This window comes from Nomascus leucogenys, chromosome 22a (genome assembly GCF_006542625.1).
Source record: "Nomascus leucogenys isolate Asia chromosome 22a, Asia_NLE_v1, whole genome shotgun sequence".
Classification (NCBI taxonomy): Eukaryota; Metazoa; Chordata; class Mammalia; order Primates; family Hylobatidae; genus Nomascus; species Nomascus leucogenys.
This window is the reverse complement of record NC_044402.1, coordinates 59,911,044-59,931,508: the sequence shown is the minus strand read 5'-3', so window position 1 is coordinate 59,931,508 and position 20,465 is coordinate 59,911,044. Positions and strand designations below refer to the sequence as shown.

The following is a 20,465-nucleotide window of genomic DNA, read 5'->3' as shown; positions in this document are numbered from 1 at the left end:
AACTGTGCTCTAGACTGTACCTGGATTTCTGACTACTTGCTCTGCCTTTCAAAGTCCATGGTTTTCATTTCAAAACAGCAATGCTTTCCCATCATCCCCTTAGTTGTTAATATAGGCAGTTTGTAACAAGTGATGCTTTTCCAAATATCTCAACTTAAGAACTGCATAGCTTTGTAAGAGATAGGAAGTCAGTCTCCTCAGAATATGGGGTACATATCCAGTTGTACACGCTAATGGCAGGTGTCCCATGACTGCCAGTCTGCAGGGTCATGTGTTTCATGAAGAGAGATGCACAGGGAGATGTAACTGAAAAAGATTCATACCCAGCTTTGATTTTTGTCTGCTCCCTGAATTTCCCCTAACCCCCAAACATTAACCCCAAAGCAGAGAATTGCTCTCAGTATTCCTCCTCCAGAACCGTGCAACATAGTTACAATCAGTACTTCTCTTTCTTTCTTGAATTTATTTTTATTTCAATGGTTTTAATGAATATTTCCTAGAAAGTTCACAGTACTCGTTTTTATGTTTCAATTTATATTCAAATTTACTCAAAGATAATATCACCCAGTATTATTAGAGAAGTCTCTCTAAATACTAGAGCTGACATTTCAGATCCATGTGTAATAATACTGCCCCCATAAAATTTGCATAGGTTACAGAAGTTTATCTTGAATAGTCCTCCTGCTCCTCATCTCTGACTTTGATATATTACATCTTGCAATTTCTGGCAATCACTTCTAGGACAATAGACAAAATTTCAGCCACTTCAACTTTTAAAATAACCACTAAAAAATACACCAAAAAATAATGTGGGTATTCAAAGCACCATGAATCAAAGGAAAATAGGTATTTCATTAACCTAAAATTATCTTAATATTCTTAGGATCACAATATTTCACGGGGCAATTTGAAAGTGATCTGAAAATTATAAAGGTAGATTATGATACATGTATCAACCTATTCTTATCACTGCAATTTAGACATCAGGACAAAAATAATAGCTTACAATTTCTCAATAGTTGAGTAACACCATGCTGGTTTTTACTATAACTGATGATAGGTAAAGTATGGTAAACTGGATGCATGGAACAAACATGGGAGGTCGTAATATGTTTCCAGGCTATGGCATCTTGCCATTGGCCACAGCCTCTTGGAACCAGATAAAGTCACTGAAATAGTTAACAGATGTTAGCCATACTCAAAATATAAAAATTCTATTGCTAAAATTATGTAGGGTCAGATGGAGATTTGGCTTTTGGTCCATAACATAACTGACTTGGCAAACGAATAGTTGAGATCCAGAGGCATAATGCATAATATTGAGGCCACACACTCTGCATACTATGCAGAAGCTCATAAACTACTGACGATATGTACACTGTGTTAAGCCTGCTTGATTAAGTATTAACACAGTATTTGATACTTGGGGAAATATGAAGTCAATTTTCCCATCTACTAAATTAAAAAGTTATCTCTACAAGAGCAAAAGAGACTTTTTTCCAAGTTCAAAAGTATGACAAGTTTTATTATTTATCCTCAGCTTGCAATTTACCTGATGACTGATATTGCATTTTGTTGACTTAATCTATCCAGTTATAATCTTTTTGAAAAGGATCTCTTTTTTCCCACTCTTGTCCATTACTTCACATATCAGCGCAAGTTGACATTAATGATTTTCAGATGAGTATTGGGGCTGAAATTGATCTTCTCAACTGTATGTCATAAATCCATTCAAGTCAAGCATTGAAGGAGGCTTGTGCTACTTTAGAGTTTGTGGTTTTATTCACAGCTTTGCAAATAAAGTCACCAGCTTCCATCACTTTGTATAGATTCACACCCTAGTGAGGAAAAGAAGGAATATCAGGAAGGCAGAGGGATTAGAGAGGAAAAAGATAAAACATAGCCTTGTAAATTTTATTAGTAGTTACTTAACCATTTAAAATTACTAAACAAAGCGGTGTTGGTCATTATCAATTTTGGGGCAACATTTGTTTTCATGAATAACGTTGTTAACATTTTAGATTTTTCTGCTTTATTACAGCATATCTTGAATCTGACCCTTGTATAATAATATAGGTAGACACACGTGAAAAACATCATAATTCAGGCTGGATCTAGAGTCTAGGAAGGACAATAATGGAACTACAAAAACAGTCCACAAAGCAGCAGTGAAGGACAATCAAAATAATGTTTTGGAGCAGTTTATAGATAAGAACTGAGTTAGAAAAAAACGATCCTCTTTACTACACGAAGAAACAAACTTGAAAAAGCCATAAGGATTACAGAAAAAGTGAATGCATATATATACATATATATTTTTTAAACCAAGGCCAGAAATACTATTACTAGTATGATACTGAAGGAAGTAGTTGCAAGTGAAATAAAATGAAGTGGTATTTAGTACACATCTGGAACTTGTTTGCCTGAGAGGTTGTACTGTCTGAAAGTATAAATAGGATCAACAAAAGCTCAGGTAAATCCATGGATGACAGATATGCAGTTGGGTATAAAGGCCAAGTTCAGGGCATGCTCTTGGCTTTGGTGTAATGAAAGGGTCACTATCAAAGTTTCCACCCAGCACTTTGTTGTCACAGGAGGAGGCAAAGCATTAAGTGGATGAAGCACAAACTTGCCCTTGGCATTTCATAAGCGTCTGTGTTCCCCCTCAATATGGACTAGAACAATGTGGGCTTAAAATGGAAAATATTCACTTTCCCTTGCTATTATAAAGTACTTTTTAATATCTATGAAAACTTGTCACTTTCATAAAATAGACAAGTATAAAAACTCATAGGGGCTTTTCATAACGATGAATATCCTTTTAGAAATTGGAGACATTTCGATATAGCTAAGTACTTATCTCTTTAAGAATTAAAAATATTTTGTAAAATGATACTTGTAAATTATTTTCATGATGTCTTTTTATTACAAAGTTGTTTTCAGGATACTAACATTTGCTTTGGTTTGAGAAATTTGGTTTTGTCGTGGTAATGGCTTTACATGGAGTATCTGTTTAACATCCTTAATCCAATGATACTTAAATTCTGTAAACAATTAACTTCGGATGCCTTTCACTTATAAATTACATCAGGCAAGGGTTGATAGAAAGATTTTGGTCATTAATGTCTTTCTTCTCTTTTCAGTAATTCCATTTGTCACAATTATACAGTAGAATTTGTTGATATTGCACCAAAGTAGAATTTTGTTTTGGCTTTTCTCTACCATTTTATTTAATCAGTAGATATCATTATGAAACAACACTGCATGTATTCTTAAATTATTTATCAGGTGCTTAAATATGTCTCATGTACTATGATAGATTCTGGAGTTTCAAGAACCTCCTGTAGAATGTGGTTTCTGCCTTCAAGTTCAAGCAAGCAATGTGGACTCACAACAGAAAATTCTGTACCATAGTTAAAGCCACAAATAGAGATATGCCCAGGTTATTATGGAGGCAGAGATGTGAGGCCACCAACCCACTGAGGAAAAAAAAAATGCAGAAAGGAATGTGTCAGGGCAAAGTGCCAAGAAGGGTAAAGCCTGACCCGAGGTTTATACAAAAAGTATAAAAGAGGATGGAGGATGTATGGGGGCACTGTATGCAGGCAGAGAGAAGAGCAGTCCAAGATATCTTAAATATCCATGGCATACATGGATAAAGGTAAAATATACCATTAACCCTGGAAAAGGTAATAATAGGCCAGATTATGTGATAGAGCACAGGCTTGCTTTCAGGAAATTAGAATCCACTGATCCGTGCTCAGGCAGACGTAGAGCCTATTCATACTTATACGTTAGGTGTAACCCTTTGATGGTAGCATGGAGGATAGATTTAAAGGCAAGTCTGGGGCCAGCGACCAGTATAGAGGATGAACACCCAGGGAAGAGATGCAGACCTGCATCAATGTAGTCATAGCAGAGGTAATAAGGGAGGGACAAACAACCAAAATATTTTAAAGTCAAATTAGCAGCTCTTGATAACTGATTGGATGTGGAATCCATAGTGAGATTAAATTCTATAGAGAATCTTGGTTTGTTGTCGTGGGTGACTAGTTGAGTTGTGGCAGCTACTCAATGTAGCAATCCTTGGATGGTGAAATTTTTTTTTTTTTTAGACAGTCTTGCTCTGTCGCCCAGGCTGGAGTGCAGTGGCGCAGTCTCGGCTCACTGCAAGCTCCGCCTCCTGGGTTCACGCCATTCTCCTGCCTCAGCCTCTCCGAGTAGCTGGGACTACAGGCGCCCGCCACCACGCCCGGCTAATTTTTTGTATTTTTTAGTAGAGACGGGGTTTCACCGTGGTCTCGATCTCCTGACCTCGTGATCCGCCCGCCTCGGCCTCCCAAAGTGCTGGGATTACAAGCGTGAGCCACCGCGCCCGGCCGGATGGTGAAATTTTTAGGAATAGACTTGACTTATTTGCATTTGGACTCCAGAGTTATGGAACATAACTGGCATATATTAAGCATCAGCTATCAGCTATGGAGTTCAATTCAGTCATCTAAATTTCGAAGAAGGAACTATTTACGCTCGTTTTATGTCGTTAGCTTCCAATATAAATGATTAAGATACAATATAAATGAAATAACATTTATTTCTAACCAGAGAAAATAGGCAATAGTTTTTGGTGTTTATGGGCAACAGCTGTTGGTGTTTAGTGCCAAGTGAAATCAGTCTTTCAATAAATATTTATGGAGCATCTTTATGCCACAGGCACCAAGCTAAAGTACGAATAAGCTGTCATAATTGCTCTGTGGTTGCAAGGGAAGCTAGACACATAAACAAGATAATTATATAACCTTGTGGTAAGTTCAGAGGAAAACATGAAAACACTAAGGAGTGGGACCTAACAGTTTGACCTGGAGGATAGGCAGGGAGATGCTAGACGGCTTATTTTTAGGATGGTGGTGTCTTGCTTTCCAGGCCAAATGGAATACGAGGCATAAGGCCATTTCATGTGGTAGTGAAAACCTGAGCAAGGAGTAGAAGTGAGGAATAAAATGGTATAGAACTGTAGACTAGAAGCAAGTTTAATGAAGCAGGAGCATCAATGTAAGTAGAGTGAGGAAAAAGGAGGAATAGGAGCAGCGGAGAGTAAAAAACTTCATTTTACAATACAGATGATTATTTCACATCTCAGAAATTCTAAATGTCTAATCATCTGTAATTTTTATTTTTTTCCTAAATAAATCTGTTCTATAGACTAACAGGTTGTGTTAACAATCATAGGGCAAAACAAGGTGCTGAATTTAGTGGATGTGGTTACATAGCATGTGACTTTTCAGGTAAACTTGCAAAGAGACTATGCTTGCCATCTAGTGTCTCACATGCTAAGTATTATGAAGCTCCCCTCTTTCACTGATCATATAAAAAGTGCCCTGGGAGTTCTTCCAGAAGCTATAGTTGTCACTGAGACAATCAAGATATCAGTTTTCTCCAAGAAAAACATCCATACAGAAAACAAAACTGCAAAACTCAACAATCATGACAGCAAAGACACAGGCTCCAACTCACAAAGTGTATAAAATCAAATCAGATAATACATGAAAAAGTACTTTAGAGGTCATGAAGCACTATAAAAATGTGAAATGGTAGCATTACTGGTGATTGAGCTATAGCAATGAGTTACTTTATAAAGACCCCAAAAGAATTTTTATTGCATTTTCCCACTGTGCATTTTAGCAAATAGCAAAAGTGTAGTAAAACTTTGACCTCAAAATTGCTTCCCACATCTTAGAAGCATTGCAATTTGGAGCTGCAAGGAATGCATGAATATTAAAATATGTTAAAGTAACTTACTGTATTGAGCCCCAGGCCATTAAGCATATATATCAAATCCTCAGTGGCTACATTCCCAGAAGCACCTTTTGCATAAGGGCAGCCACCTAATCCGGACACTGCAGAGTCCACCACGTTAATTCCCATCTGGAAAACAAACCAAACCACCTAAAGCTTGTATGTTTATGGCATGTAAATTGTTGCATTTCTATTTTACCTGTGGTAAAGAGCAAATAAGGAAAATCTGAACTGGTTGTTCAAACATATTCACTTACCCACTGGCCTCTAGAACGGTCCCCGGGGTGCTTATTTCTTTTATGTCTAATCTTGTCTCTGAGGCTAACAGAAACTCTGCTAAGGCTCTCTGGAACTAGAATAATCTTTGATCAAAAGCAAAATGGTGTTGTTCATTGGTAACAGCTCAACTGTAGGTGGTGAAGCTTAGAGTAAGTTTAATTTACTCCAGATTTTCACATATTATCCAATTCTCTAGCTTCATTCTAAAAGCATTTTACAAGCAACATGAAATATTTTCATTCTAATTCAACATCAAAATGCCTTACATGACTGGTGTGTGAGGGCAGGGGAGAGAGAAGTCACTGGGTTTGAAATAGGATTTTGTGGGCTCACTTTACCCATTCAACTCACCCAGTCTTTATCGAGACATCCATTGTTTTGCACACAAAACTCCACTACTTTGGGAGAAGGAAGAAATATTTAAGAGACAAAACACTTGCCACCAGCAGTAACACCAGCTTATATTGTTGGTTCCTCACTAAGTGCTGGATGCTGTTATTAACAAATTATGTGTATTAATTCACAATTCTCCCCCAAACCCATGAAGCAGATACTCTTGTATCATCCCCAATTCACAGAAAGAAAACTCAGGTACAGAGGGAATAAACAATTTACCCAAGGTCACCATCTGGTAGGTGAAATCTTCTGTCTCCAGGGCATCTACACTCTGCCTTGATTTATAGCCTCTGGAAACATGAGAGTTGGTACATGATTATGTGCTTGGGGATATCAGAGGTGGAAGAGCTGTCTATGTGTGCTGGAGAAGTTAGGGAAGACATGAGCACAACAGGGTCTGAGAAGGGTCCCGGAGTTCAAATGTTAACAAGATGAGAAGAACAGAGGCAGGCACGACATTCCTCTGTGAAGGGTAACCATTCGGTAATCAGAAGATACAGTAAAGCCTAATCTGATTCTTCACTCTTGGGCATTAAAGAAAAAGTTACATGGCCACATCAAAAATGAGAAGCACCTGGAAGCAGAGCTCTTGTCCAACCAACTAGATCGTGGTTCTCAATCACAGGTTGCGGCTACATCCCCTGAATTTTTGACTCAGAAGTTCTGGGCTGCGACTTGAGAATTTTAAATTTTGACAAGATTCTGACGGCTGCTGCTTATGTGGGAATGTCTTTCTCCCTTCCTTCCTGCCTTCCTTCCCTTCTTTACTTTTTTGATAAACTTTTAATTTTAAAATAGTTTTTGATCTTCACAAAATTTGTGAAGATAAAACAGAATTCCTATATATTGCACACTCAGTTTTCTCTATGGTTAACATCTGTTACAGAAAACATTACTCAATGATGCTTATTAAAGCACAGCAAGGATGACTTTATTTAGGAACATTGCAGTAGGTACAGGGACCACATGCAATGCAGGAGAGAGAGACTGCGCTCAAATCCAAATACAGCATGGGCAAGTGAGAATCTATAGCCAAGGAGTGGGGTGGGGGTCAGTGGATTAAAAATTACCAGGAGAAAACATTAGGAGTGAAAGGAATTCTGGCTCAACTGACCTACCAGGATTTTTGCTGAAGACAGGATAGGGTGATCAGACATGAACTTCGGGTTGGTGGAGGAGGAGAGACCTAATCAGATCGGGCATTTGGATATTGACTATAGGGGTTCTTGTTAAGCTGATTTCGTAGGAATTGCTAAAACTGGATTTTACAAGGAAGTGAAGAGGGGGGCTTAGGAGAAGTTTTAGAAACCTGACTGAAGTTTGGCTTCTTTGTCAGATCTTATATTATTACGGTATATTTGTCATAACTAAAGAACACATGTTGACATGTTTTTGTTAAAATCCATGCAATATTTAGATTTCTTTAGACTTTTAAAATGACATTTCTAAAGACACTTTTAAACTGGTGTCTTTTATCTGTTCTGGGAGCTTACCAGTATACCACATTAGTAGTCAGGTATCCTTAGCCTCCTAGGGGCTGTGACAGTTTCTCCGAACTATTTTTTTTGAGTAGTATAAGTCATGATTTTGTTTTGTTTTGTTTTGTTTTGTTTTGAGATGGAGTCTTGCTCGGTTTGCCAGGCTGGAGTGCAGTGGTGCTATCTCAGCCCACTGCAACCTCCGCCTCCTGGGTTGAAGCGATTCTCTTGCCTCAGCCTCCTGAGTAGCTGGGATTATAGGTGCGCACTACCACACCTGGCTAATTTTTGTATTTTTAGTAGAGACGGGGTTTCACTATGTTGGCCAGGCTGGTCTCAAACTCCTGACCTCATGTGACCCGCCCTCCTCAGCCTCCCAAAGTGCTCATCATGTATTTTGTACAATGTCCTTCAATTTGCGTTTGTCTAAGTTTTTCTCCTGTTAAGACTGGAGTTATAGAGTTTTGGGAGAAGACCACAGAGGTAAAGTGCCATCCTGAAAGCATTATATCAAGGATACATAATATCAATATAAATTATGATGGCTGGTATTAACTTTTATTGTCTAGCTGAGGTGGTGTCTTCCAGGTATCAGCATTATAAAGTCTCCCCACAGTCTTTCTATATTGTTCATTTTGGAAAAATGTCACTATGCATAGCTCACACTTAAAGAGTGGGAAGTATCTACACAAAAGTTTTGAATTGTTCTGTATGGAAAATTTGTCCATTCTCATTTATTTACTTATTCTAACATGTATCTATGTTAGGGAGGACTCATAGCTAATTATAGGTAATTATTTTGCACTTTGGGTTATAATGTAATACCAATTTACGTCTTTTGTTGCTCAAACTGTTCAACATTTGGCCATTGGGGAGCTCTCTCAGTTGGCTCCCGTGTCCTTTAGGCATGCCAAAGGGACTGTGGGTTTTCAACCACTTTCATAGAGTTTCCTTTGCAAGACTGAAAAGGATACTCACAAAGTCTCACAAAGGAAGAACTACAGTCCTTAAAAAGCCCTAGAATTCTTTGGGACCTAAGGAAAGTTTACAAAGGATAGACTGTTTCTCTACCTCCATTTCTTCTTCTTATACTCTCCAACATGGGAAGGTCTCTATTGCCTTCTTTCCATCACCACAACATTTCTCACATAATGATCTCACAGGTTCAGTCATATTCAGCAGTAAAATACTGGTACCTTTAGGACAATTTTCATTTACTATGAAAGCAGTAAGAATGGGGAATTATACTTTAGAAGTGAAATTTGTGGCATTGTTCAGTACTTGGAAAAGACAAATATTAAGATGTTGACCCGTCTCTGGGAGTCTGCCATGATATAAACAGGCAGGGGCATTTCTTTACTTATAGGTTAAAACTGATGTATTCAGTGGACCTGAATGTATCAGCTTAGGAGCCAGAAATTTCCATTAGTCTCAACCCTGTCAACCCACTGGAATCACCTGGAACCCTTTTCAAATGACCAATGTCCAAGCTTCTCCCTAAATTAATTAAATCAGAGTCTCTGTCCTAGAATCTCCTGTTACCCAGTGATTCTCAAATCCCTAAAGTAGAGTTTCTTATCTATCTCACCCTTTATCAATCCGGGGTATGGGTCAGGTTTCACTTTAGAGAAACTTTGTGCCCTGGGGCAGCAAACAGTTAACCAGGACTGGTCAGCATTTAAAGAAAAGCAGGTTTTGAAAAAATACCCAAAAAAGTATAAAGTGGCAAAAGTCAGAGGAATCAGCATGATAGGTGAGAAATGGCTTCAGCCCGAAATGTGGATGATTCACTTTTGGGATCTGGAATCCACGTATCATGTTCCTTTTCTCACTACTGAGGATCAAGACCCTGCAACTACAGGAGTCCCAGAAGGAAAACTTGTTACTTTGTCAAAAGAACAGTTTTTAGTCTTAATTGGTCTTTTGGGAAAGAGCGAGGAAACAACAGTCATTCTTCTATTTTGTAACTAAAGGCCAATGTAACCTATTGCTTGGGCAAAAGTGAAAGATTTATTTACAATAGAGAAACCAGTATTACCACAGAGGAACAATAAATGACCAATGTCACACTAGAGCAAATATAAATAACCAGTGAAGCCAAAAAAAAAGTTCAACCTCACATTAAATCAAAGATTGTGAGTGAAAACTATAACACTGTATTTTACACTTTCAGACTGACAACAATTAAAAAAGAATGCTGGCATCGAAATAGTATAATATAGAGCTCAAATATATGAAACACTCTACAACTTCAACAACATGGACTAATTTCACAAACACAAGGTTGCTTGAAAAAAAAAGTCAGGCTCAAAAGAAGACATACATCATTTCATTTAGATAAAGTCCTAAAACAGACCACACTAATCAAAGCAGTGAGAGGTTAATAATTATCCTTTGAAGTGTGAATATAAATGGACACAAGGAGAGCTTCGAGGGTGCTGGTAATAAATTTCTTGAACTGAGTTGATTACGTTGATAGCATCAGTTTGTGAAAATTCATTGAGCTTATAATTTGTACACATTTCCATATATACATTATAGTTCAATAAATATCAATGACAAAGGGAGTGTTGTTGGAACTGAAGGTAAACAGTCAAACCTAAATGAGTAGGAATGTACAGTTAATTGGAATTCTTTGAGTGAGCAATTATTTAGTAATAAATCTTCACTCGTCAATATTCTTTGTCCCAACAGTTCCTTATCAAAGAGTCCTTTCTAGAAATATTTAACAAATCCTAAGAAAATAACTAGATAAAAATAAATACATATGGGGGATGTATATTGTATATTTGTTTTGTATAGGATATATAACACACACACATATATCTATGTAAAGACTCATCACAGTATGTTTTTTAAGAATGAAAATTTGAAATGTCTCACAAATGTCTCACAATGGAGAATAGCTTTATGGTGTAGCTAGAAAACAAAATGATGATGCTATTTAACTGCATGATTAAGGGAAAAACAGGTTAGAAGATGTTATAACAGTACATAGAGTCATGATACAATTTCCTAAAAACAAAAAGGATTTGGGAGATACATAAAGTGCTAACAGTAATGATCATGGGTGCTGTGATTACAGATAAATAATAATAATAATAATTATTATTATTTTGAGATGGAGTCTCGCTCTGTCACCCAGGCTGGAGTTCAGTGGCGTGATCTTGGCTCACTGCAGGCTCTGCCCCCCGGGGTTCACGCCATTCTCCTGCCTCAGCCTCCTGAGTAGCTGGGACTACAGGCGCCCGCCCCCACGCCCGGCTAATTTTTTATATTTTTAGTAGAGACGGGCTTTCACCGTGTTAGCCAGGATGGTCTCGATCTCCTGACCTCGTGATCCGCCCGCCTTGGCCTCCCAAAGTGCTGGGATTATAGGCGTGAGCCACCGTGCCCGGCCTATTTTACTTTAATTCTATCTCTGTTTTCCAGTGCCTCCACGATGAATGTTAATTACCTACCTAAGTAGAAAAAGTAAAATAAAAAAGTTTTTGGAAATTTTAACCTGTAGTAAAATGACTGTAAATAAGTGAAAATGAATGTAAATAAATCCAAGACTCTGAATTTATTCATATTTTGCAATAATGGATCTTTCTAGGATCTAAGACTACAGGACTAATCCGCAAACATACTCTGGTGAAGGCAGACATGATCTGAGTAAAAGAGGACTTGACTTGTAAATTGGTCTTTCTGATTTTCTCTAGTACCAGATTAGCTCTAGACACAGAATTCTCTTTCTGCAAGCTCTAGTCACAAATTAATTGACTCAGTTCTAAATGCAGTATGTGGATTTAAAGTTTAAGCAATTTTAAAGAGTTTATTCAAGGATATATGACCTATAAAGGAGAATATTAAGGCATCAATTCCCTTTAAAGTCTCTCTTTTTAAAAAAAATCACAGTACTTTAAAAATATTTTAATACAAGTTCCCCTAAATTCTCTACTTTATTAAGTGTGTATTTTTCTTCTCAGAAATAAAAATTTTCTCAATGATACTTTTATCCTTATACTAAATTATATGCTCGTTTTTCTAAACAAGCTGCTTTGGAAATTTCTAGTCATAGTCTTCTAAGAAAATCTGATTTCACTATGTATGTTTTCTTCACATCTACTACCTTATTTCATCAGAAATCATTTTAATATGATGTAAACAAGCTCTGAAAAAAATTAGGAAGAAAAACATTATTTCTTTTTATTATTAATTCTTTATTGTAAAGAGTGAAAAGACATTTTTACTTAACCATTGAAATCATATCATTTTGTGTTTGAAAATAATAGGCCACTTAGCTAATTTTCCTATATGAGAGACTTTCGGCATTAAAGGATTACTCTTGGAAAGCTGTTCTGTTTCTCTCCTTTCCAAGCACGATCACTACTTTCAGACTCAGGTTCCTGGTGTGCGTGCGTGTGTGTGTGTGTGACTGTGAGTCTGTGTGTGTGTGTGTGTAAGCACACAGCACAAACTTCTGTTTGCACCATATATCACAAAAGCAAAACAGTTATTCTGTTTTGTCTATTTTTGATTTTTGTTTTTGAAAAGTCCATTTTTAGATGAGTAACCACAAGGTGGCAACACAGCACCAAAATCCACCAAGTTAAAGTCAAACATTTACAACCCTACTGTGTTGCAGTCCCTCAAAATTGTAAATAGTAAATAGTTTTATATTTATCAAACAAATGGGTTTTCTGCATTTAAAATAAGGACACTCTTACTAATGGTGTAGAACACATGGAAATGTGGTTCAATATATTCAGCATATTTGTATTTTTCCTTTGACTTAAAGTGTTTATTAAGCACATTCTTTGTGCCTGGGACTTGGAATAAATAAAAGTCCTGTAGCTCACAGAATTTAGCATTATAAATTAAAGCGACTATATATTTTGGCTGTTACTGAGAAGTAGCTTATGATTATCTAATGGGAAGCAACGGTTATTAGTGCTCAGGGAACCAATGCTTTCTAAATTATATACATATTTATTTATATATTCATATATAGCATATATAACATGTACATTTATAACATATTTAAATATTTATAACATACATAATACATAAATATATTTTTATATAACATATATAAATACATTTATATAATTATAACTCTAAGGACTGAGATGTCCTTGGCTTCTCGTTTTCTCAAAGTTGACAATCAAAGCTATTAACTCAGTGGCCCAGGATACTATAAACCTGGTGAATTCAGTTGTGTGTGCTCTATCTACCTGAGCTCTCTGCATATGTGCTTGGACCTAAGGCCAGAGGGAAATGAATAAAATGTTACCGGCAACTTTTTCTGGAGGAGAGCAAATTGCCTGTAGATATATCATAAACATGTCATGTCTGTATTCTAATCTTAGGTGAGCTCCGGGGAGTATTGATTCTGTATGATGTTCTAATGGTCTGATGTTGCTGATATGCTAACTGAAAGTACCATCACAACTTTTTCTTGTTGCGATATGATCTTATAACCCAAATAAAATGAATAAATACAACAATAAAGGGAGTAAAAAATCATTTTGCAAAATTTCTAATCTATACATGTTTTCAAAATATTTTATGAAACCTAAAATTTTAGTTATTGAGGTTACTAAAGTCCCAAAAAACAATTAGATCTGGATTATTATTTTTGAAGTCATCTACATTTTTTATCCCCTAAGATCAGTATTTTATTTAATAATCTATAGAAATGTTAGATTTAATTTAAAATAAAATTTCTGAAAGTGAAAATTATTCATTTTAACATGAATATTCATGTAGAATATCAAAATATGCTTATTTTCCAATATTTTTATTCTCAACTTGTTTCTCATAGCTGATATTCACTCTACCAAAGGATTGAAATTACCCATACGTGAAGTATTACTCGGACTCCAGTGGCCAGGCTTATTTCCAATAAGTCCAGATGTTTGCTTCTCAACCAAGACTCTAAATAGATACTATATGAGCTATTGTACCACCTGAGAGAGAACCCTACTTGCCATTGATGTGTATTGTGAACATAATATACGCAATAGGTAAGCCATAGATAATGAACAGTTAGCATACATGAATAATGTCAACGTTTTAGTCAACAGGAGTATATATAAAAATTGGTAAGTAAATAATAGGATTATATATAGATGTAAAGAGAGAGCTATGTTGAGGAATGACTAAGCTACTGTGATTATTAATCAAAATAATTAGACTTCTCATCTTTAAAACTGGTTTTCCTAAATGCTTCACTCCTCCTTGCCTTCAAAAGGAGACAGATTATATTTCTACCTTCATTGGATACATTCAAATTGAGATAGAAATGGGAGTGTGTACACTGAAGGGAGTAAGGGAAAAAAAAGCAAGAAAATTTTCAATTTCTATAAGACTAAAAATAATAAATACTATGAGCGAACATTTGCTGAATTGCTTACTTTTTCACAAGGATTGTACCATGTGCTTCACATATGATAAAGCTCCACAAAGTCAACCTGAAGTGGTTAGTAACGCATGCCCATTTTACTCACGAGTAAACTGAGGTTCATGAAGTGCAAGTGATATGTCCTGCTTCATATGGTTAGTATGAGGCAGGGTAAGAATGCAAATCCAGGTTTAACAACTGTGTGCTACTGCACAATATTAATAGTTAACAAAATGCTGACTATATCCCAGACATATTACTAAACACTTCACATGCATTGATTCATTGAATCCATATAACAACTCCAGGAGGCAGGGTGTGAATTAGAAAAATAACATTGACAAATCAAAAAACTTCCTTTTCTTATGAGACTTTCTGAAAAGTTTCCACACAAGTTAGCAACATTAGCAAACAACTTCAGAAAGTAAATATTTGTTGTCCTAGTGACTGTATTTCTAGGAAGCTAGCCCAAGAAGACAGCCAGAAATATTCAGATAGATCTATGTTCAAGGATGAATATTTTTTGTAATATTACTCAATATTAACAGTGAAAATAAGTTCATAGGTTAGATGTCGAAAAATAGAGATAGTTAATAAATTACATAAGATTGACTATTATGAAATAGTAAAATTTTTCTGTATAATACAATATTATATATACAAAAAATATAAATATATAAATATATAAACAGTACAATATATATACAAAAATATATAATATGAAAAAACGAATAGGAGAAAACGGAAGATAAAAGAACAGGATAATAACTATAGTTCCATTTATTTGTGTTTCTAGATTTTTTCCAATCCTCTATAATAAATATATACCACTCATATATTTAGGACAAATGAACTTTATTAATAAGGGTCTATCTACTTTTTTTCATAGTCATTTCCTTCTTTTGCCAGTATCATACCCCCAAAAGTATTCTGGTCTACCTCAGGCTCACATGGCTTGAATTCCATTCAAATTCTATAGATGATTCATCTCAGAATCATCTGCTTTTCCTGTTGTTGATTGGATAATGCTCCTATCACTTTACTTCTGTAGCCATCCATGTTCTCTAACATCTTGGCATAAAATAATTAGACCAGTGCTCCTAAAACTGTAATGAATATATGGTTTCACTTAATAGGTCTGAGGTGGTACCTGGGATTCTGCATCACTTACACAATCCTGAATTATGCCAATACTACTGGCCGCCAGAACACACTTGAGTGGCAAGAGACAACAGATCTTCCTGGAAACATCTCAGATGTTAATATATCCAGCTTCAGTCACAGTGGCTCCCTCCTGCCTTGTGCAGTATTTCTCAGAATGATATCATCTAAGTATTGGAGTCACCTGATGTCCTAGTTAAAAATGCAAAAAGGTAGTACCTAAAAAGGTGCTACCCCCAAAACTGAATTTTTCTTGTAAAGTATATTTATTGTTTCAAACTCCAAGATGGTTTTTATGGATAAAAACATTGTGAAAATTTCTAACTTTGTGGCTGAACTGTTTGTCTGTGGCAGATAGAGCTAGTTCATTACCAAAAATCTGTTTCTTCTTCCAGGACCCTCAGTTAGCTGATAGTACCAAGCTGCCCTGTACTTAGGTATGGATATGTGACTACAGTCTAGCCAATGACATGCAAGCAAAGTGATACAGGCCATTTCTAAAAGAAGTCTTCTTAGAGACAACAAGCATTCTTCCTCTTTAATAGCCAAACACAGATGACAGTGAGGCCTTAGGGAGTGGTGAGCCACAAGATGGAAGCAGCCTGAGTTCCTGAATGACCACTTGGAGGAGACAACACACTCATTTACCAGGAACATGTGTGGTGGGCTGTTAAATCAGTGAGAAACAAACATCTATATGTTGGAGTCATTATTCATTTCGAGGTGTGTTTTTATATCAGCATAGCCAATTGGAACGGATATACCAATTGATAAAAGGTTAGATTAAAATCTGCCGCTTTGCTGGCTGCTTTCTATTTGTTCCACATTTTTAATTTTTTTCCCCTTTTCTGTGTTCTCTTCTGTAAATTGAATGTTTTATGATTTTATTTGATCTCTTCTGTTGACTTAATATTTAGATTTCATTAAATTGTTTAGTAGTTGTCGTCTCATTTACAATACACATCTTTAATTAACCATAATCTATCTTCAAATAACCAGTCACACATAGGCAAGGAGCTGCTAACAGTATATTCTCAATTCCTTCCATGCAGCCTTTGTGCTCTTGTTTCCCTGTTACTTTTACATAAATAAACTGATAATATATTGCTACTATTTTTTTTTACGTTAGGTAGTCAGTTATCTCTTAGAGCAATTAAAAATAAGGAAAAAAGTGATCTCATCTTGACTTATTCCATTTCTGAGTTCCCTGAAGGCACTTGGCTAGAATAAAAATGGCAGAGATTCAAATCCTGGTGTTTGGTGAACACTCACTTTTTGGAGGTGGGAGAAAGAAGATGGGTTAATGAAAGAGACAAGGAGTTCAGGAGGAAGTTCAATGTCACAAGCCAGGGTAGAAAAAGTTTCTCTAAATACATACCACAGTGATCAGTGCAACAGATGGTTAAGGAAAATGACAGCTGAGAAAATCCACTGGATTTATGCCATTGACAAATTTTGAAGTTTTGATCATTTCGGCAGAGTAGGACAGGGTAGAGCTGGCAGAAGATTTCAGAACAAATGAAGAGCATGCAGCCTACTGCTTGTCAGTTTCAGAAGACAGACTTCCATTTAAACCTGTTGTGCCATTTTAACTGTGTGATTTTGATAATGTTGTTCAACCTCTGTTCCTTCAACTGTAAAATGAGTATAATAGTACCAATTAACAGGCTTGTTGAGGATTCTATGAGGTCTTTCATGGAATGTGCTTATCACATAGGTTGGCACATAGCAAAATGTTGGATTTTAAAAATATCTAACAAGGATGTAGAGGCAGACAGAGGACATGTGATAAAAGGAAGAAGAGAGTTGAGGAAGAAGTTGAGGGGGGTATGTGAATAGAGAGATATCAAGGTTATGTGAGAAATGTAAGTAGAAAACCATAAAAGACAGCTAATTAAATGGAAGTAAGGAATGATGCCATGAACAGAGGATAAAATTAACAAAGAAAAAATCTTATAGATTAGGATGAGTTTTGGGACCAGGGCAGAAACAAGGAGGTGAGCCAGGAAATAAATAGAAAAAACCGTCCTTTGAGTTAGGGTGTAAGGAGCGACAATATATATATCCCTTGACAGAGATATGTTAAAGGAACAAGGGCCCTGAAGCTTTTGTAGAAAACAAATAACCGATCTCAAAAACATAGTAATCGAGTTCATTGGCTGAGAGTCCTATGAAGAGTTCATCTCATTTCTAGCTCCCTAACACTTGCTTCTTGTGGACTCAGCCCTGCCCTGCTCTCACAATAGTCTTCAGTGTGTGCACAAAGACAGGGGGATGGAGCTAATGGTTATGGGGAAGAGAAGTAGGAAGAGAAGGAGAGAGACCATAAACAATATTGTATTGACAATATGTATTCCGGTGGAGGTCCCCATGTATTTTTCATACTAATCTGCAAATCACAGACTTTTACAACTAGATAATTTAGCCAAAATCCCTTATATGTTTAATGATTGATTGATTTAAAATGAATTAGGCCCCATAGTTCTTAACAAAGAACTTTTGGAGGTTATCAAAAGTCACATAGGGCTGGGCACGGTGGCTCACGCCTGTAATCCCAGCACTTTGGGAGGCCGAGGAGGGTGGATCACCTGAGGTCAGGAGTTCAAGATCAGCCTGGCCAACACGGCAAAACCCCGTCTCTACTAAAAATACAAAAATTAGCCGGGCATGGTGGTGTATGCCTATAATTCCAGCTACTTGGGAGGCTGAGGCAGGAGAATCACTTGAACTCAGGAGGCAGAGGTTGCAGTGAGCCGATATCGCGCCATTGCACTCCTGCCTGGGCAACAGAGTGAGATTCCATCTCCAAAAAAAAAAAAAAGTCAGGTAGGTGGTCAGTTATAGGCAGTTATAGTGATGCATATAGAACTTAGAACTTAGGCCTTTCTGTTCCTGGAATTTCACTAGGAGGTAGGAGGTAAATAACTTCCAGTTCCAATATAGATGTTAGTGGGAGATGTACCTAATGTTGTGAAAATACAACTAAATGTTAATAAGTTTTTTTTAAGTATATTGAAGGACAAAAGAATTGAAAACAGTGGTTCTGACAAAGAATGAGCAATTTTATAAATATTAATAAGCTAGGGATGGCTTGTGAGAATGTACAGACCAGATTTTTGAAAATAGCAAAAGCAGCAGGCAGTATATATTAGCTTCATGATGTCTGGAATTTCACTTTATCTCATTCCATTATACCTTCAGCATATGGCATAATACCTAGAACATAATAGGTTATTATTCAAATATTCTTGAAGGCATAATTGAACAAATAATGAGTATGGCACAATACTGTATGTAATATCAAGATCAGGGTGCATATAGGCCTATGTATTGTAAAAATTGGAGACACACCACTACGTTTGAGGACAAAAATAAAGGAACATTGGAGTGGATCACTACCTATCTCGTTTCCTCCTTAAACCTTCTCCTCTTGGGAGTGCCTCTCATAAAGAAGGGTTTCTGGAAACTGCTCAATGACTCTTTTATTAATCTTGGCTGCAGCTGATTGGACCTAAATTTGGTCAATCACAGTCTTCTCACCCAGACTTGGAACAGACAAAGACAGAATCCATCTTTATAAGAGGTGAGATGTACAGCAAATGAGCTGTGGACCAGTAACTTTTTCCATGAATAATGGAGAGCAGAGAAATTCAATCTCTAGTAAAATGAGAAGTGAAGCATAGGTGAATCAGAGAAACATGGCCTGAATTTCAGACAGATTTTCAGTCCTTCCTGAGGTCCAGCTTCATTCCCTTACCAGCTTTGTTTTTGGAAGTGGGTACTATTATTATCATCCTCATTTTTTGAATTGAGGAAACTGAGGCACAGAATGTTTAATATGATCATATATAATGTTACATGTTTGGTAAAAGGTAAAGCTGAGATTCAGAACGAGGTAAAAAAAGACTTCTTTCTAAATCTCTGTTTTTGACTTGCGTGCATAATTTATCCAAGAAGTTTCCTGAGACACCCCTGTGTCTTCATAATAAATTTTCCTCTTTTGCTTAAGGTAGCCTGAGTTGGCTACTGTTGCTGGGAAACAAAGACTAGTAACTAGCATCATTAAGTTAATGACCTGGCAGAGAAGATATTCATTAATACAAAGAACTTTAATACAAAGTAGAATGTCATAGTTATTATAAGAATTATAAACAAAGCTGTTCAGAAACACCAGTGAGATGGTTTGTATATTTTGTAGTGGAGCAAGGAACGGGTGGAAGAGAGGAGGGATAGTGAAAATGTTGTTACATAGTTTGCCTCTGAATTGGGCTTTGAAGGATATTGACAAGGGTGGGGAGAGGATGTGGGAAGAGGTATTCTACAGAGAAGAAGCAACGTGGAAAAGTATGTACTAAGAAGTTTTTTGTTGTTGTTGTTGTTTTGTCTTTTTGGTTTTTTTTTTTTGAGACGGAGTCTCGCTCTGTCACCCAGGCTGCAGTGCAGTGGCGCAATCTCGGCTCACTGCAAGCTCCGCCTCCCGGGTTCACGCCATTCTCCTGCCTCAGCCTCCTAAGTAGCTGGGACTACAGGCGCCCGCCACCATGCCCGGCTAATTTTTTGTATTTTTAGTAGAGACGGGGGTTTCACCGCGTTAGCAAGGATGGTCTTGATCTCGTGACCTGGGCCTCCCAAAGTGCTGCGATTACAGGTGTGAGCCACTGCACCTGGCCAGAAGATTTTAATGAGATGTTTATTGTAGGGCCTTTTGGGATATGGACGGAGCAAGTCCCTGTGCCTTGCTATAGGATTTGAGCTTTATTCTGTAAGAAATGAAGGTCTAGCTAAGGTTTATGAATAATCATGCCGTCATCAGCACTTTGTTTTTTTCTAATTTTGCTAGCAAGGGAGCAATAATTGAGATGGATAGAGGCTGAGAAATATGTAAGTAGAAACATTTGTTAGAAAATTAGTGCAATACATCAAATCATTCGTGACGACTATTTAAAATGAAGCATAAGAAAAAAGATTGT

At 36.7% G+C, this 20,465-nt stretch overlaps 1 protein-coding gene across 1 annotated transcript in view; it reads right to left on the bottom strand.

The window, feature by feature from the left end:
• Positions 1-451: 451 nt before the first annotated feature.
• Positions 452-20,465, bottom strand: part of HMGCLL1 (3-hydroxymethyl-3-methylglutaryl-CoA lyase like 1) — a 191,798-nt gene continuing 171,784 nt past the window's right edge. Inside the window, exons 8-9 of the mRNA XM_003254124.4 lie at positions 5,797-5,922; positions 452-1,838 (exon numbers count right to left, since the gene is read on the bottom strand). Coding sequence (XP_003254172.1) covers positions 1,737-1,838; positions 5,797-5,922 — 228 coding nt within the window. The 3' untranslated portion in view covers positions 452-1,736. The remainder of the gene's footprint in view (positions 1,839-5,796; positions 5,923-20,465) is intronic.